Genomic DNA, 19,064 nt, shown 5'->3' on the forward strand with positions numbered 1-19,064 from the left:
TTCATAATGTTCTGTATTTGTATGAACCAGGTTATTTCATTTTCGTTGAGAAATTCGGGTCTCTAGCTAGCGGCGACTTTGGTGAATTATGGAGTGAGGTTTTGGTTGACTCAATTTGTCTTAAGTTTTGGTTTAATATACAACAAACTGGAGTTGGAATTTTAAGAGTCCTACAGAGCTTCCCGGTAAATATTCCAAAGAACATGTAGTACATACTTTATTCAATTTATAACAGCAATCGTGCTACAACTTGCGTTTTTATTCACTGCAAACTTTTTTCCATACAGGATCCTACAAATGTTACCGTTTGGGAATACACTGCTGGTACATCGGGATGGATGCAAGCAGCTGTCAGTGTTGATTACGTCAGAGATTACAGGGTATGCACTGAATGCATCATTTTGCTACAATTAAAAATTACAAAAACTTTTATCTGTTTTGACAGCTTGTCATCCAAGCAACTCTTCAAGACAGCATTGGTTACATCGCAATTGATGATATCACATCTGAAACATCGTGTAGTATTCAACCACCTGGTGCGGTTCCGCCACCACCCACATTGCCGCGTATGTTCAACACATTTTTATGATATAATAGTGCTTTGGTTGCTTTGTTTTATGAAGTAATACAACAGTATAGTTGCGACGTAGTGCACAAATGCATTTCAGGTAATGGCATTTTGATTTTTCATATTATTAATATTCAACATGCAATTTTAGCACCCCAACCTTTGGATTGCTCATTCGAAGTTGACGCATGTGATTGGACAGACGACGCGTTGGCTGACGTAACGTGGTCACGTGCCAACAGTGCCACACCATCTTCAAACACAGGACCATCAACTGGTGCAAATGGCAGTAGCTGGTTCATGTTTTTTGAAACTTCCTCTCCAGCTGTAGCAAGCGATGTTGCGCGCTTCGTCAGTCCACCACAAACACCAGGTTTGAGACAAGTAAACATTTAACCATAAACATGGGAAATACTTACAAACTGGTAACTAGGGCAAATGGTATCCTGATTCCCGCGTTTGTGGTATTGGAAATGGCATTTTACACTTAAAATCCTTTCCTCATGCATTTTAATCTCATTAAAAAATTTCCCGAAATTTGTTGCCTGAAAATTATCATTTTGTATTGGAACTAAACTTTAATAAAAAAGTTGCCGTACAAACGACAATAGGCGAACTAAAAGAAGATTTGGAATCATATGCGCATAGTAGGTACGCTAGGTTTAATTCGGTCATTATTGCGGTTAGTACTTTGATAAAATAACACTTGTTTATGGTGGATGCAAACTTACTACTCCTCATGACGCCGGCTTCGGGAAAGCATGGAGTTGTTTTGCTGCAGTTAGTTGGCCAATGACACTCGCATTAATGTGTTGTGTTCACGGTCCATTAATTATTGAGACACTGGTTCATGAGGCCAATTTGTCGTTTTCAAAAGACCCTTTTCGGACATTAACTTTTTGTGATTATATTTCAGGACAATATTGCCTGAAATTTTTCTACCACATGTACGGCAGCACTATGGGAACTTTAAATGTTTTCACCATGACATCAATCGTTAACCCGCCAAACCTTCAGTGGACGAGATCAAAAAATTATGGAAATGTTTGGCTTGAGGCTGCAGTCGACATATACTCAGAAGCATCGTTTCAGGTAAGAATATCAAAATCTATTGACAAAATACTCATGGTGCTCATATAAAATGCTAAACGCAATAGATCAGTGGTTCTTAACCTTTTTTCCTTGCTGCACCCCTTTCAAATCACCAACCAATTTTCGCACCCCCTTTCAAATCACTAACCAATTTTCGAGCCCCCTTCTGTAATTGCTTAAATAGAATAGACCTAACCAACCTTAATGATTCAGCATCCCCGCACCCCCTAGGAACAGTTCTCGCACCCCTTGGGGGTGCGTGCACCCCAGTTTAAGAACCCCTGCAATAGATAAATAAAAACGACCACACATGGAAAAGGGGAAGTGAAACAATAAAATAACATAAACAAATCACAACAGACAAAATGTATTCCATGCTAATTGCCTAGTCAAATCTAGCCTTTCCATTTTTGTGTTTTACAATTCAACATCAATGTTTTTTTGTCACTAGGTGTTGATAGAGGGTGTGCGTGGTACCAACTACTACAGCGACATTGGTGTTGATGAGATTACTATGGCATCTGGCGTCTGTCCACCTCAACCAAACCTCGACACTTATTACTGCACGTTCGAAACATCTGACTGTAGTTTCACTAACGACCCGAGTTCTGATTACCAGTGGTCCGAAGTAAATGGGGGAATTGGAAGCACTGCAACAGGCCCACAGACCGATCACACGCTTGGAACTAACTCAGGTATTAATTCAATGTAGTTTGGACACCCCTGGGCTAGAGGTTTTAAACCTTTACAAATTCTGTACTTTATGTTATTATAAAAGTTTCCACAACTACAAATTCCACAAACTGATTGCACAGCATAAATAAGTAGGTTGATTGATTCACTGTTTTCGTGCATCGTAAACGCGTACCGTGTCAACCCTCGTCCATGTCAACCCTCTCAGAGGGCTTCTTTTTAGTCTGTAAGAGTTTGCGCGAAACCTGATTCAGAACTATTTAGTTGGAACTGGGTCTGACTCGAAAAAAACGAACTTGGAATTAAAATTTATTAAAATCAAATTTCGTCTCTCGATGAAACGACTTATAAACAATAATTTGAAACTTTGAATCACATTCCGAAATTTAGCAAAATTAGCCGAGAGAATCTAAATCAAATACTTCTGAAATTGATGTGTAAGTTAACAGAGATTCATAAATTGTAATTATAAAATAGCCACAGCTAGGGGTGCTTTTATTACAAAACCCGACCAATATCGGCACCAATACTTAATTGAGGATACTCACCGAAAATTACCCAAGATAGGTCTGGTAAAAAATAATGATGGTGTAACAAACTATAACTGCATGCGATTGAATATATACACACATACTTGTGTTATACCAACGGTTATAGCTGTTATCACTGCAATTAATTTAAGGCCAACTGATCTTTAATAATTTATGATTGGAGGGAATTTTCACATCTGTGCTGTGCTCATTTTCAGCGTCACAGGAAGCAACAATAACATGTAATTACGTTTTTCACTGTTGTGGTTCCACATTTATCCTCGCATATTAATAATTAATTTGTTCACACCCATATCAAAATACATGGCATTGTTAATAGTGTACAGAGGTTTTTATGTATTTGACTTGTACAGGATTGTATTTGAAACGCTTCTATTCGATCCAACAAAAGCAAACATTGAGGCTTACATTGAAAGCACACGCGCCCCAAGATTGCGTGACGTTTTGCGTAGGCTGTTGACGTTGTGTTAAAAATAAGTGCATGTTTTGAAAAGAACAGGTTGCACACAATAGTCGAACGCATAAAAATAAACTTTATGAACGTGATATCGAGAGATGAACATTTGGTGAAATATTTACATTTCTCTCGCCGAGTCATTGCACAGAACAGCGCCTTGCTGGTTCGTATCCACAACCCTCAATGGTCGCGTCAACTCCTTCTCAGAAAATGATGACCACTCACGACACGATACCGGAAAACTATTTTTAGATTTATTTTGTCGTTTGCTGTAACGCTTGAATTGTATGGACATCACAACAATACAAATGAGTCTTCTTACCACACAGATACGTATCAGGCCTTGTTTTTGCATTGAAGGATAGATTTTATGGGTGTTTGTGAATGATCGATCAACGAATAACATCTGATGAAGTCATTTGTCAGGTCGATAGCGTCATGCGTGTTGTTTTACTCGAATGACTTCTGTTACCAACACGATTTTTGCTCCTTAAATCCAAAACAGGACAGAGTCTTTCAAGTCCATTGGCAAATGAGCAGATTGTGGCTAAGTTGGCGAACAAAAGATCCACACTGCTTATCACTTCCCATGAAAAACATATCAAACCACCAGCGGATAGAGCCATGCATACTGATATCATCACCGATGACATGATGCAAACAAACATGCTAATGGCCAAACGAGCAACGAGTCTCTTTATGTCCTTTTCTGTAGATGAGATGAAGTTCATACAACATTGTTGGGTGGCAATTTTTTCACCGTGCAAAATTGGTCGAACAGTTAGGATTAGCAATTCAACTTTGAACGCTAAGCTTACTACAAGAAACGTCACGCTTGTGGGTAAAATGTATTGGTGGAGCGCGTTGTCTTTAAATACAACGACGCAGTGACCACCGACTTCCGGCAGGCAAATGCAGAAATGGAAAAGGACAACCGTTCCTATGATGTTCACGTAAATTCCCACGATTACCATTCTGCTAATGTATTTGACACTTCTCGTCTGTGAATCTTTCAGTAGGGGATCGTTGTAGAAACCGCGTTGTCGAGACCACAAGACAGTGTGTACGCACAATGTAGACGTGGTAAAACAGAATTTCATTATAGCTCCGTAGGCTTCGCAGCCTAACGCCGGTGGAAATCGATTCAAATTTACACACGTTATTGTGGTGAATACGAATGAAAAGAAAACTCCTGCGATGTAGATACGATTGATGGGCGATGCTTCAACTCTCGACCAATTTCGTATCTCGTACACCGCGACCAGTGTCTGCATGTAAACGTTCAGAACAAGTAATGTTATCGCTGAACCTGTCGAACTTTCCACGCAGAGTTTTTTTTCTTGTAACAAATCGCACATTGAATTATTTATTCCATGCAATGAGCAGTTGGTGATAATCCGTTCCTGTTCGTTTTCGGGACGGCTACAAAATCCCATATTTTTTTCTCTTTTTACTGCCTTGACACCGCAGGTCTGATGGTCAGGCCCAGTGTTTTCTCTTATTGGCGTCAACCAATGACTCTTTGAGACATTGGAAGTTGGGCAAATTCTGCATCAACCTAACACAGTAACTGTAAATCACCAAAGAAGTTTAGAAATTACCTTACTAAAGTGAAAATCAAATGCACCTGTCACTTTCGCTATTATGAACTACAGTGGTGATGGCTTTAGTTAAATTGTGACACAACACTGGCAGGAAGCCACAGCTCATGCTCTAGCGCGGTGGTTTTTTACTCTGTAAAGAAGAGACGTTGTCATGCAGATAATTAATCATTTTTTCTCGCAATGCCTTGGTTTTTTACAAGACCGTATAGGATCCAGTGGTTAACTAAATCAAGCACCATTTTATACCACTAACTTCCTTGCTCTAAGCTTGAACCTCGAAATACTGTAAAGAGATTTAAATACAACTTCTTGCAAACTGGATCACTTTGACTGCTTAGCTGAACATTTCAGTCTATCAATTAAGTCTTACATTATTTGTTACCCGGAGTTGAGAACTGTGGACATGAGTTAAATCCTAAAACTAATCAAGTCACCTATTCAACCAAGATAGATTATGAAATATTTTTTATTATTTACAGGTTATTATATGGTGGCAAGTGCGGACCAGGCTACGCCAAACGAAGTTGCGACATTACTAACCCCGGTCTATACAATGACTGGCACCGATGTGTGTGTTGACTTTTTCTACCACATGTACGGAAGTGATATGGGATCCGTGCGGTTACAACAGCGCGACGGGACGGGCACGGTTTTGAACGAAATTTGGTCTATGCAGGGAAATCAAGGTGTGGTTTTCTTTCATTGCGTTTGTTAATGTTGCAACATGACACATTTGTGAGGTCACTTGTTACTTGTACGTGTTGGCGTTGATTTCTGATCTAAAATTTTCTGAGCAATCGGTTGGATTAACTTTCATGGTGACAACCAGAACCTTGGTAAAGTAGTATATCTACGATGGCATGCCGTCTTACATCATACCTAGCTGCAACTATTGTTTTGTCAGCGCAAAATGTTGAAACTGCTACGTTTAACAACAGCGTTCAATGGGTAAATAATCTTTGACTTTCGATCTGTGTGGCGGTCAAGCCGTGTAGCTTTAATGGGTAATATTATCAAAGTTATCAATAATGGCGGAAAATCGTAAGAATCGCTAACACTCTTTCAGGTAGCGAAATGTATTCCCAGCTTACCAACCAGATGCGACTTGCTAGTTACATTGCTTTGTAGGAAACATCTGGCTTCCTGGTCAAACTACATTTACCAAATCTGATGGAAGCTCGTTTCAACTTTCGTTTGAAGTGACGAGAGGGCCTGGCGCACTGTCAGATGTGGCTGTGGATGATGTTGTAGTTTATAAGGGATCATGTACCAGTCAAGGAACGTGTTCGTTCAACTTCGGTCCTTGTACTTGGGTTCAGCGCACAGACGACGAATTCGATTGGATACTTAACTCGGTACTTTTACCTTGGTTGTTCAGTATTTCGTGAGCTGTTCAGATCTAGTTGTTTATACATTTGTTGGCGAAATTGCGGCATAACATTAACTAGTCCTTGTCGGTTTCTTTAGCACAGTGATTCCTAACCTTTCTGTAGTCGTTGCTTTCCATCAACCGATTAATGCGAGGCAAAACGTCATTTGACACAATATCTCGTATATCATGTTTTAGCTGCGACATTATATGAAAAGAATATAAAATTTATTACATTCAGTGCGCTTTTTGCACTTGCAGTACACCTCAATTCCTTGGAAACTAGTTTGATGGTAAGCGCATAATTGTTTTGTTTTAGTTATGACGAAACAGATCAAGAAAACGCATGCTATTTGCACAAAAAGTTACTAGCGTCCTAATTTTGCACCATCATAGCAAGTGATACGCAAACCAGTGTTTTAAATAACAAACGTTTTATCTGGAATAGCGATTCGTGTGCAAAAACATAAAATGAAAAAATGAAATACCAAAAGGTGCTGCGTCCCACTGTTTGGAAACCACTGCTTTAGCACCAACGTTGCTGCGTTATTCTTGCAATTTGCTTTGCACCAAATAAAGTTATGATCAATTCGCCCAACCTTGTAATAGATTGCACTATCAGATCAGAGTAATGTGACAGATTGTGGTGTTTACTTGTTACTTTGACCGCGACAGGGTGCAACGCCAAGTGGAGACACAGGACCCGATGGCGACCACAATGGTGTTGATGGAATGATGGCGTATATGTTTATTGAAGCGTCGGGCCCGGCGTATCAAGCCAGAGCACGTTTGGGTAGCGACATGAAAAAGCAATCAACTGGACAAGGTATATCTCAATGGAGAAAAGAAATTTTATGAGCAAATATTAAATTTAAATGAGGATATTGGTGATATCTGGTACTCATTACCATCCACACAACATTTGTGTTTGTTGGTAACTTGCGCAACTATTTTGCACTATTTTTGCGCTCATCAACCTAGGCATGAATTATCAAAATGCAAATTGCAATGACTTTTGGCGGCTTTTTTGTTTGATGTGTGTTCTTGTGTTCAGGTGACTGTATAACATTCTATTACACGATGTATGGTGCTGGTACTGGATATCTGAACGTAATAATCAAGTCGAACGACGGTACTGAAACTACGCTGTGGAGTTTAAATGGCAACCAAGGTGCAGGATGGAAGGAGGGACAGGTTACCATACAATCTCTCACCTCTTACTACGTAAGTGCAAACGTTTAGTTAGTTGTGTATAAATGTGTGTTGGATAAATGTCGAATCTCTCACTTGGCAGACTAATAGATTAAAACGTACGTGTTTTTCCTAAGGTAGCTAGTTTATTAAATTCAGCTCATAACAATTTTACACGTATAGGCCGAATGGTTGGGGTTTCAGTCTTATCTTCTGGATCGTTGATTAGCTTATTTTAACCAGGCCACTTATGTTTTTTTGCAGTAAACTTGTTATTTGTTAGCAAAAACAATTCAAAGCGATAAAATTAGGGTGGATGTTTTGTAACTTTGGAAAAAAAAATTTGTCACTTTAACCAAGATCTGCAATTTACCTCAAGTTATATTACTTGTTCTAGATCATATTCGAATCAACGCGAGGTCCTGAATTTACGAGCGACACGGCTATCGATGACATCACGTTTACAGCGGGTGTCGCTTGTGCCAAGGGTCCCCTTTTTCCTTCCAATGCGGTGCCGCTACCCCCGACCACACCAGCTCCCACTAAGCCTCCATACACGCCTGATGTTCCTGGATTTGCATGCAACTTTGATGTTGATTGGTGTGCTTGGAAAAATGAACCCACCAGTGACCATTACGACTGGAGTCGGCAAAACGGCGATGCCGGTATATCAAGTACCGGTCCTGTCGGTGATTCTACAACAGGTATTTTTAATGCCCAGTGTAAGTACTTGGTTGTGATGGAAAATGGGTCTTTTTAGGCACATTTTCAACAATCCATATACCACATTTAATTTGCTTATTAGTCGAATAAACTCACCTATTCCGAAACAGGTAACTATTTCCATTGATTTAAATGTGATTGCACATTGCCACACGTTTTTGGCGTATTAAACGTTTTAGTTTGTGACTCTGAACACAAAACTCTTACTTCTGTCATGTTCAATTAATAAAGTTCTTCAATAGCCAAAAAATATGTTTATTGGTTTCTAGGTAAAGGTCACTATGCCTGGGCCCGAGACAAAGGGGTTCCAACCGGATCGTGGTCAGAATTGATCAGTCCTTCAATATACACTGAAGGCTTGGGTCAACGGTGTATGGAATTCCGTTACACCATGCACGGGGCTGGAGTTGGGGCGCTTTACCTCAATTTCTTTGAGGAAGGTTCAAATACAGCGAACGCTGTTTGGACAAGAATAGGCGACTATGGTGTCGACTGGCACAAGGTAGGAAAAATACGTGTGAAATAGATGCAAGCTGGTGCAGCGATCAAGTATTGGCTTAGTTCAACTTACAACAAAACATTGTGGAATTGTCACTTCGTCTCTGGGTGGGCTTGAACCACCAACCTTTCAGTTAACAGCCGAACGCGCTAACCGATTGCGCCACAGAAACCGACCGTCCTTTCTTTGATCGCGTTTAAAAATCAATTTTGAAAAGTGTTTTTTTAATGTATTGGTGTGGAATCAACTCGAAGTAGGTTTAGAGCCTTAAAAACGATAGCAGTGATTTGCATGGCCGTGTTTCTGCTGCAAAACAGCAAGCAAAATGCGTCCCTGGGTGGGCTCGAACCACCAACCTTTCGGTTAACAGCCGAACGCGCTAACCGATTGCGCCACAGAGACTGCATGTATGCGCAATAATAGTTTGACAGTTACATTTTTGTGCTCGGTGATAAAAAATGCCCACGGCGAAACAGCAGACGCACAATCAAATCATTGGGCGCGGTTATGTTTGGAAAAATCTTTGTAAAATCGATGTACTTTCGTTCGGCCCCCTTTGAACGTATTACAAAGCGTGCTAGTGAAATAATTCCAAACTATAATTCTTTGTAGTTTTATTTGGGACGAAGGCTTAATATTTGGTGGATCAGCATAGTTTTTGAATTAAAACACATGTTTCGCGACGTATGTACTTAACACCGATCCCGTAAAATGGCAAAAACAAACAAAGGAACGTTTTCCAAATGACTAGCAGACGTCCAACTACATTATACCCATACTGCACCGCTCTAACACTGTAATTGGAGTTGAAACTAAATCCTTTACCACGTGACTTATTTCAGTGAAAAGAATTGTGAAATGTTTTGCGCAGTAAGTATAGCAGTACAGTTTCGGTTGTAAACCTAGAGTGTGATGAGTTAAGTCCGACATGGGGCGTGCAACACACGACAGCAGTGTGACAATAACGTGCAACATAAGTTTGTTCACAGGGAAAAGTTAATTTACCGACAAGCATTTCACTTGGACATGTCGTTGAAGCGAGATTTCAAGCGGTTCAAGGCACAACTGAAGATTCTGGAATTGCCATCGATGACGTATACTTGTTGAACGGAACTTGTGACACCTGTAAGTGTCGTTTGTATATCTAATCTTAATTCATAGTTTTGCACTTTAAATTGACAACTATTTTTAATAAAATTGTGCGATATTTTATTGTAGATGACACATGTTGGGATACATATCATGACACAAACTTCCTGCCGAATTCGGTGCAGTCACCAGGTGCTGTCTCGCCTCCTGATACTTTTTACTTCGGTGAGGTCGGATATGACTTGGAACGATGTGCTGGTGCTTGTGGAAAAACAGAAGGCTGTGACGCATGGACCTTATTCTTGCCTACGTAAATTTAATGTTTATTTGAATTGAAAGTTTCGAAATTGTTTTCTGTTTGTGTAGTAATAGCATGGAAAATTTTTTACTTCAACGAATTTAGATCTGTTTTTCTACTTCAAGCGGTTTTGTTGGACTTAAACATAGGGCAAACTCATAAATCGCTAAGTTAAACCCACGCAACTACTTTCAGTTTACATTGCCTTAATTGAAATATTTTTGTCATTGCGTCCATAAGTTTTCTTGTGTCCACAGATACAGCGCAGCTGATTTTGCTGGTGGGTGTTATGGTATTAATTCCAATTCTGTGTCATCTGAAACAGGGACGAACGTGGTCAGTGGCATGTTGGTACCATGTAAGGGTAAGTTTATTATCTTTAATATTTTGAAACAATTCCACATGTTTAACAAAAATTAATATGAAGGCACATTGCCGTACGGCGACGTTTGCCACTTCGAAGATGAAAACATTTGTGGTTTCTGGCAAGAGACGAACGACGATTTTGATTGGAAGTTTGATTCTGGTGGAACAGCAACTAGCAATACAGGACCGACATTTGACCACACTTACCGCACACAATACGGTAAAGCGCTTTGACTCACTGTATTTCTCTGTTGGCCACAACCTTAACCATTATATACTGGCCCATGACCGGTACACCAGTGCTTTTGTATCAATACGCATAACATTTGTGATGGACAGAGAACAATAACGACTCGTTTTGTATGCGAGAATAGATTGTTTATTACCTGGTTTATTAATTATTTGTCTAAGGTAGTATTGCTATTTTGTTTGACTGTTTCATTTTAGGCCACTATGTGTACATCGAAACTTCGTCGCCTCAAAAACCCGGCCAAGTCGCTCGTGTTGTTTCCCCTGCTTTCCCGAAACCAGCCACAGCAGGTCAGACGTGCGTGCGTTTCTACTATCACATGTTTGGTGTAACTGTGGGATCTCTCAACGTGTACGTTCGTGAGGTTGGGGGAACGATATCTGGCGCGGCATGGAGCAGAACAGGCAACAAGGGTGATGAGTGGCTTCCCGCGCAGTTTAGTACTGACTCTGGAATTGGAGATTACGAGGTAGATCGCTCGTTGCCTATGAGGACTTCTCTACAATACTGTCCAGCTGATATGTTTCTACGCAAATTAGGATTTTAATAATGTTTTTCTAAACCAAACTAGGTTGTATTAGAAGGCAGAGTGGGATCTGGGCTGACGGGTGATATTGCTGTTGACAATTTCCGAATTTATGACCGCCCTTGCCCTCCACCCGGCCAATGTGATTTCGAACAATTATGTACATGGCATAATACTGATGTGAATGATGATTTCAACTGGATGCAAGGCGCCGGTACCAGTAATTCCCTGAGTAACAGTGGACCAAAAGTTGATCACACTACAGGCACTGAGAAAGGTATGCAACTTAAAACAAACTTGCCAAATCAATCATTTGTTACTTTTCTGATTTGGTACTGAAAAGTAGAACATTCCCTTACTTGATATATTACACTACTGTTTCACACCATTTGAAAAAATGCAATGGTCTCTCTTTGTTTCTTTCACATAACTGAACTCACGACAAACTAATTTTTGTTCATAAACCTAAATCACGTGCTTTAACACAAGGTCGCTACTACTTTGTGGCATCAAGTGGTCTGCAGACAACTGGCCAGAAAGCACGTTTTGTGTCAGAATGGTTCGTTCCAACTCCAGCAGATGGTCGCTGCTTTGATTTTTACTATCACATGTTTGGAAATGGAATGGGCTCCTTGACTGTCCACATACAGCAGGTAAATCAATACCAAAACCACCAAGAACCCAGTGTATATTATCAGTTTAATTACGTTTTCTAATCGGCGTCAATGCAAAACAGGTTGGAGCCGACAATAGTGAAGTTTTGACACCAAGGTGGACTATGACTGGGGACCAGGGAAATAATTGGAACAACGGTCGTGTCGACGTAATTTCAACAACGGAATACAGAGTAAGTGATTAAAATACACAATATTACTTTTAATTATATTACTTTTAACAAATTATAATTTGTTTATTTAACGTAGTAATGAATAAAAATCTCGGAGCTTTTGTAAATTAAGCAAGTTATTAACAACGACATCGTCATTTTCTAAATAAAGTCCATAAAATACTTGACATTTTTTTGGTTTGTGCAACTTCGTATGACCTACCTTTGACGTGCGTTGTTAAAAAACTCAAACCAGGAATGGTTTATTTATATTATATTTCAAAAAACAGATAGTGTTTGAGGGAGAACTCGGAACTGCTCAGTATTCGGATATTGCGATTGATGACGTCAGCTTTAAAGATAAACCCTGCTCTGCGATTCCCCCTAGTGCCGAAATACCCGTGCCTACAGAACCTCCCCTGCCACCAACTGTTACAGGACCTACAAGTCGTAAGTTGTGCAGGCTAGAAAGTACCTACATCTTTTCAAACAAGTAGGCAGAGTTTTTGGTGTTAGAAGCAAAGTTTTGTCAAATATGCACTTTTAACTGAAAAGTTTATTTTGTGTGGAATCTAATTGACTGCGCCATATTTTGTGTAGCCCCATCTGCCGTTGACTGCGATTTTGAAAGCGATTTTTGCCAGTGGGCTCAATCTTCGATAGACACTTTGAACTGGCAAAGATTGACTGGAGACTCACCACCAAACAGTTACGCACCACGGGTTGATGTAACTACCGGAACAGGTAAAATACCTTAAATATAAATGTACATGGTCTATTTTTTAATCTTGAATCAAACAGTCAAATAAAACGATATTTGACGTTTTGAAGTTAAAACTAAAACATTGCAATCTTTAAAATGATTACAACCTACATCACTCATTCTAATGCGACTTGTTGGTTGGTGTTACAAGCTTGTCCGCTCAATTTTGCAAAATATGTTTAGGCTCGGGCTTTTTCGGATACGCAGATGCTTCAAGCGGAACTTTAGCACAACTTTTGAGTCCCATAATCGATCGAAGCAAGGGTGAACAATGCTTGACATTTTGGTATCACATTTTTGGCTTGGTAGGTATTATAAATTAGTAACACAAACCTTCTTATGCCAGAAACGTATATCACAATGTTACAACAAATGTTAAGAATGACGATAATAAAAATATCCAAATCGTTTTTTTATAATGGACTTTGGAACTATTAAACATGTCTTGTGCTACTACTTTCAACGACACTGAAACTAGATTTTTAAGTATAAACACATTTGTATTTAGGCACAAGACACTCTTACACTTTATGTGACATCTTCGACGTCACCGTCTTCGAGTGACGTAGCGTGGAGTCATAGCAACGGAATATCAGATAACTGGTTTAAAGTACAAGTTCCAATTTCGTACAGCACAGCGCAAACTCGACTCGTTTTGGAAGGAAATGTTCTGAACAACAATGCTGGTTTGTTTTTGCTTTTTAAAAACATTGTTTTTATTTGATACAGTTTTACAACTCACCTTGACATGGATTTTGGCGGAAAAGTGATGCCTGAAAACTTATTTTTGAAAGACGGATAACATCACGCTAGCGCTCATGTCCAGCAAAATAGTTGCATAACTTTTTCAGTTTAAGTTCCATATGTGTGGTTTTCTTATAATTCTAACAGGGTTTAATTATTTTGTTTATCCAAATATATTTAACCTGTAGTTATTTGTTTTATATAACTACAACTATTTCAATACGTGTTACAAACGCAGGTGGCATCGCTTTGGACGATATTCGCATGCTCACTGGTCCGTGTATTTACTCCACAATCGGAGTTTGTGATTTCGAGGATCAACAGTTGTGTGGATATATCCCTGACACATCGGCGTCTTTTGCATGGGGCCAAGGAAGTGGATACAGCACATCGCAATATCGCAATGCACCAGACGTAGACCACTCGCAAGCTAACACCCACGCAAATTATATGTACACAGCGGCAGCCAATCTCAACGGAGATTCCACTACGTGAGATCATTTAAAAGTTGATTTGGATTATTTTATGGATTTTTGCTGGGTTGCCAACTTTTTCTCAAGCTTAAAACTGTGACGTCCGAGAAAGATTGTTTTGTTTTCCATTTAAAGATCAAACAAACGATATTACAAATGTATTTTATTTTAAGCCAGAAATTTGCAAGCTACTGTGTTAATGACGCTGGCAGTGTTTGTTTTTTTCAAAAAATAATGAACATTTCAATCAAAGGTCAAAATAAGCATGCAAGTCAACAACTTAAATATTTAGACGTACGTCTATCAAAATAGGCATACACCGCAGAAATAAGCAGTTATGTGAACCCTGTTGTATATTATTTTAAATACGCCTACGATGTTCATCGGTACGTTCGCACTATTTTTCCAACAATAAGTTCATTTTCATGGATGTGTTCATATCCCGCACGTTTCTGCTTATAGTATCACTTCAAGTTCTTACTCACCAACCAACGGTCAGTGTTTGGAGTTCTGGTATTATATGCGTGGCACTGGAACAGATTCCCTGCAAGTTTACATTAAACGTGGTGGAAGTTTGGGACCTACTGTGTGGAGTAAGAGCGGAGATAAGGGCGACAAATGGAACGTTAACCAAGTTTCCATCACATCTAATGAATACTATGAGGTAACAAAACAGTGCCTTAAAGTTACTTTTGAAATGTTTTGAACGAAAGAGAAAAACAAAAGGCTAAAAAGAACAAAATAAACTCACTTATAAAAAGTTTGATAATTCAAAAATAACTGCTAACTAACAATTTTGGTCAACAAAAACACTACTAGATCAAAAACTGATTGCTTTAGCGTGAATTTTTTTGAAGCAAAGTTAAATCGCCAAGGAAAACACAGCCTGCAATCCCAAAAATGTTATGTTTGTTTACATAACAATTGCTGTTGCAGTGAATACTGTGTTATTTATTAAGGTAATTCACACCATTTTACTAAAACATCGTTTTTTATCCTTGCAAACTTAACTGAATATTGCAAACTGATGCTGAATAAGTTTCGAAAAATGTTTAACACTTTATTTTTCGGCAGCACAAACGGATTTTTTCTTGCTATGGTGTTATGTGCCAAGACTTTAGTTAGTTGTGTTTATAGATTGTGTTCGAAAGCGTCTCTAGCACATCACCAAACTCTGGAGATTCGTTTGTGATCGCACTTGATGACGTAGTTGTGCGTGATGGAGCGTGTCCGGTAGCTGGAAATTGTGATTTCGAAAACGGAGCTTGTACATGGGTTAACAACGACCCAGCTGACATTGTATGGTTGGTGGCACATGGAAGTACTGACAAATTCTACAGTGGTCCCACTATTGATCACACATTTGGCTCGATTGAAGGTATTTGAGGTCAAAGTGATGTTTAGTTTGACCAGTCTATTCACTGTTTTTTTTTAATGCGATTATGTACGGTGTCATATCATAGTGTAAAGTTTAGTATGTTATGCCGCAGTATTTGCAGTTAATGAAATGATGACATAAGCAGTACGAGCTAGTCTCATTTGCGCAACGTACATAAACCACGAGAAGTACTGCGACAAGGTTTGCCACACTAGCAAAACAAGCCATGAAAAATTTACCCTGCTGACTGTAGGAACAAACAGTCAAATACTTCACGACCTATTAAACCGATTGAAATTATGTTACGTTTTTTCCGCGAAGTGTTTTTTGCAAGTTTATAATGTAGAGCCAAAAAGGAAAATCGCCTATTTAGCATATTGGTTTTATATTTGATGAGTTTTAGAGTCCGTAAACGACTTTACTTGTGTCATAGTTATTGTGTTAATTTACAGGTCGATTTATGTACGTCGACAATTCATTTCCTCACACTGCTGGCAACTTAGCTCGAATGTTGTCTGAAACTGTGACAAGCACACATGCTTACTGCATGAGATTTTATTACTACATGTACGGACCAGACACGGGTAAGCAAAATCATTTCACTATTTTCCTAAAAGTCACTTTAAAATTATCAGCTAACTTGGTTTATCGCCAGATTTAATCTATTTTGCATTTATGGTGACCAAATTTTTAAACTTGATAATTAATACAGGCACGTTGCAAGTATGGTTGGACCCAGACGACAATCCAGACACTTCGTTTGTGTCTTGGACTCTTAATGGCGCGCAGTCGAACCAGTGGCTTGAAGCAACTGTTCCTTTGAGAGGACTTACAGCACCATATAAGGTCAGTTTCACCTAGGGATGGTTTCAGTAACTATCGCTATCGCCTCATAGTTTATCTGCATAATATTAACTATATCACCGCAAAAAAAACAATACTTGAGTGTGACTTGCAACAAAAACGAGGGACATATACACATCTCTATTTATCTTTTTAGGTAATATTCGAAACAGTGTTGACAAGTGGTTCAGTTGGCAACGCAGCTATCGACGACATTGAGTTCACACAATACGATTGCTCGCTTACACCACCCGAAGCTGCACCATTTGATCAGAGTAGCACTAATGCAGGCACAACACCACAACCAACCACACGAGTACCTATTCCACCAGGACCTGTCAACTGCGACTTTGACACTGGACTTTGCAACTACATACAGGTTTGATAGCAACATAGTTTTCTGCAATGTGAAAAAAAAACATAGGAACACTATATACGGACTTAAAAAGTAATTTAATCATAAACATTACTGCCAACTGGTGTATATAGAATAGCCTACATCGTTCAGACGGTTTGCTGGTCAAAATGTTTTAGCACTTGCAATATACAAACTGTACTACTTGACAGGCCACCGATGATATAATAGACTACACTATAATATCGGGAGCAACACCATCGAGCAATACCGGGCCGACTTCAGATCACACAAGTGGAAATGGGCAGTACATTTTTATTGAAGCTTCAACTCCTCAGTTACCAGGGGATTATGCTGTGATAACGAGTGGAACTGCTGTTTCTACGAGAGGATCATGTCTATATTTTTGGTAAGAGAATAAAGCAAATATAGGTTACCTATACATCCGCTAACTATATGGTTGAAACATATATATAATTGTAATTTCTTCATGAAGCAGTTGGAATGTATAAAAATGATATTAAATTTGAAAAGGTCGCTCAGTAGCCTAATCTGACTCATAACCAAAAATTTGCAATCTATTTTGTCGTTAAGGTATCACATGTACGGGGCTAATATCGGAGATCTGGAAGTGAATCTTATCACCAGTCAGAGTTCGACAGTGATTTGGGCACAAACTACCGAGCTGTATCCGTCCTGGATTCCTGCAAATGTTGACATAATAAGTGATTACGATTTCCAGGTGTGTTGCTTGAAATGAATAATGGCCAGACAGATATCGTTAGAGTTTGAAAATATTTATTCTACTTTTGTATTGTCATGAATTTCTTTTCTGTGCAAAAAGCAGATCTATGTTAAAAAAAAACTTTTCTTTTACACACAAACCCTACATGCCAAAAAATACAATCACTTTATAATTATGGATTTTCATGATAATTTTTAGATTGTTTTTAATGCTTCCATCGGCACTGGATGGGCAAGTGATATTGCCATTGACGACATCGAACTTCAACTTGGTCTTTGTCCCCCACCTGGACCATCGGGACTTTACTGCACATTTGAAGATGATTTAGCGTGTTCATATGATCAAGACAGGACGGATCAGTTTAACTGGATTCAAACAACAGGAGGTAGCCAAACTAGATCTTTCGTTTTTCTGTGTTGAGGGTGTCGTGATAATGTTAAGTAAGCAATGGTATGGCACTTGGGGATTTAAATGTTCCCACGTGGCCAGCTCTAATGATTCCAATGCATTTGTTGTGACAAAACCTAAATTTTGTTACAAATGCTATAAAATGCATTGTTGCAGGAAGGTTTTAAAGTTATTAGAAGAAAAATACTATGTAATATTGGCTGACACTTTTTTTGTTTCGAAAACCTTTCTATTCGACACCACACACGACTTTTTAACTGCAAACTTGCATTTGTAATGCGTTAGTACTGTTTGTATACCTTGTTTAGTTTATATACCTTGTTACATTTTCCATTTTCTTTAAGGAACAAGCACCGTTGACAGCGGCCCAACATACGACCACACATATGGCACGGTGTATGGAAGATACATGTACACTGAGGCTTCCAGTCCTCGATTACCCGGTGACATTGCTCGCATCACGAGCCCACCTTACACACAGTTTACCGATACTGGTGGTGGCTACGAGTGTTTGACATTTTTCTACCATATGTACGGTACAACTATGGGAACTTTGAACGTGTATCAAACAGCAGGCTCTACTCTTCAAGGCAAACCGCCCGGTAAACCAATTTGGACAATTTCTGGAAATCAGGGCAATCAGTGGCAAATTGCACAGGTCCGTTAACTAATTTGTTGCATTTACACTTGTAAAAGTGATATTGCACTTTAAAATTGCAACGTCATAAAAGCGTGGTGAAATTTATAAAACATACACACACATTTTATACATTTTGGCATAAATTTGGTGGATTGCATAGGTGAGCTTGCTTAACTCTGGGACATACCAACTCACCTTCGAGGGTGTGGTCGGAAGCAGTTGGTCCAGTGACATTGCCTTAGATGACATCATCATTGCACCTGGAGAGTGCGAACCAGTTGGAGGTTGTACTTTCGAAAAGGTGGGAAGAATAATGTTGATTGTGGGTGACCTTACCTAGGTTAAAGAGCCTTGTGACGTCGGAACCATAAACGTTTTTTTTTGCTTAAAGCGCATCTGGTGGTTAAGTTGACTGAATTCGAACCACTAACTCAACGGAATAAATTTTGTATTCACCGTATCTTTGTTTTGCAATTACCCAGCAAATGCCCTAAAACAGGTCAAACTTGTAAACAGTGTTCGAATTGGATAGAACAGTGGTTTTTAACCGGGGTTCGGCAGCGTTTGAATCAGGGGTTCGACCAAGGGCTTTTTGAAGTACAATGCAAATACT

At 39.2% G+C, this 19,064-nt stretch overlaps 1 protein-coding gene and 2 non-coding genes across 3 annotated transcripts in view; 1 reads left to right on the forward strand and 2 right to left on the reverse strand.

Annotated features, from left to right (window-relative positions):
- Positions 1–18,478, forward strand: part of LOC145213069 (MAM and LDL-receptor class A domain-containing protein 2-like) — a 30,217-nt gene extending 11,739 nt beyond the window's left edge. Inside the window, exons 29-63 of the mRNA XM_080081309.1 lie at positions 31–185; positions 288–380; positions 446–566; positions 720–941; positions 1,485–1,660; positions 2,112–2,355; positions 3,867–4,202; positions 5,445–5,651; positions 6,094–6,320; positions 7,010–7,160; positions 7,389–7,558; positions 7,923–8,229; positions 8,518–8,750; positions 9,737–9,872; positions 9,966–10,146; positions 10,392–10,498; positions 10,562–10,720; positions 10,948–11,219; positions 11,322–11,553; positions 11,766–11,929; positions 12,013–12,123; positions 12,393–12,552; positions 12,703–12,846; positions 13,049–13,170; positions 13,374–13,551; positions 13,848–14,100; positions 14,545–14,746; positions 15,220–15,460; positions 15,913–16,044; positions 16,173–16,306; positions 16,461–16,682; positions 16,871–17,067; positions 17,253–17,400; positions 17,602–17,788; positions 18,156–18,478. Of these exons, the coding sequence (XP_079937435.1) occupies positions 31–185; positions 288–380; positions 446–566; positions 720–941; positions 1,485–1,660; positions 2,112–2,355; positions 3,867–4,202; positions 5,445–5,651; positions 6,094–6,320; positions 7,010–7,160; positions 7,389–7,558; positions 7,923–8,229; positions 8,518–8,750; positions 9,737–9,872; positions 9,966–10,146; positions 10,392–10,498; positions 10,562–10,720; positions 10,948–11,219; positions 11,322–11,553; positions 11,766–11,929; positions 12,013–12,123; positions 12,393–12,552; positions 12,703–12,846; positions 13,049–13,170; positions 13,374–13,551; positions 13,848–14,100; positions 14,545–14,746; positions 15,220–15,460; positions 15,913–16,044; positions 16,173–16,306; positions 16,461–16,682; positions 16,871–17,067; positions 17,253–17,400; positions 17,602–17,788; positions 18,156–18,478 (6,647 nt within the window). The remainder of the gene's footprint in view (positions 1–30; positions 186–287; positions 381–445; positions 567–719; positions 942–1,484; positions 1,661–2,111; positions 2,356–3,866; positions 4,203–5,444; positions 5,652–6,093; positions 6,321–7,009; positions 7,161–7,388; positions 7,559–7,922; positions 8,230–8,517; positions 8,751–9,736; positions 9,873–9,965; positions 10,147–10,391; positions 10,499–10,561; positions 10,721–10,947; positions 11,220–11,321; positions 11,554–11,765; positions 11,930–12,012; positions 12,124–12,392; positions 12,553–12,702; positions 12,847–13,048; positions 13,171–13,373; positions 13,552–13,847; positions 14,101–14,544; positions 14,747–15,219; positions 15,461–15,912; positions 16,045–16,172; positions 16,307–16,460; positions 16,683–16,870; positions 17,068–17,252; positions 17,401–17,601; positions 17,789–18,155) is intronic.
- On the reverse strand, positions 8,846–8,919 carry Trnan-guu (transfer RNA asparagine (anticodon GUU)). Its single transcript has one exon. It is a non-coding gene; the product is annotated as a tRNA-Asn (tRNA).
- Positions 9,076–9,149, reverse strand: Trnan-guu (transfer RNA asparagine (anticodon GUU)). Its single transcript has one exon. It is a non-coding gene; the product is annotated as a tRNA-Asn (tRNA).
- Positions 18,479–19,064: the final 586 nt, after the last annotated feature.

The sequence above is a fragment of the Phallusia mammillata genome, chromosome 2 (genome assembly GCF_965637545.1).
Source record: "Phallusia mammillata chromosome 2, kaPhaMamm4.hap1.1, whole genome shotgun sequence".
In the NCBI taxonomy this organism is placed as follows: domain Eukaryota; kingdom Metazoa; phylum Chordata; class Ascidiacea; order Phlebobranchia; family Ascidiidae; genus Phallusia; species Phallusia mammillata.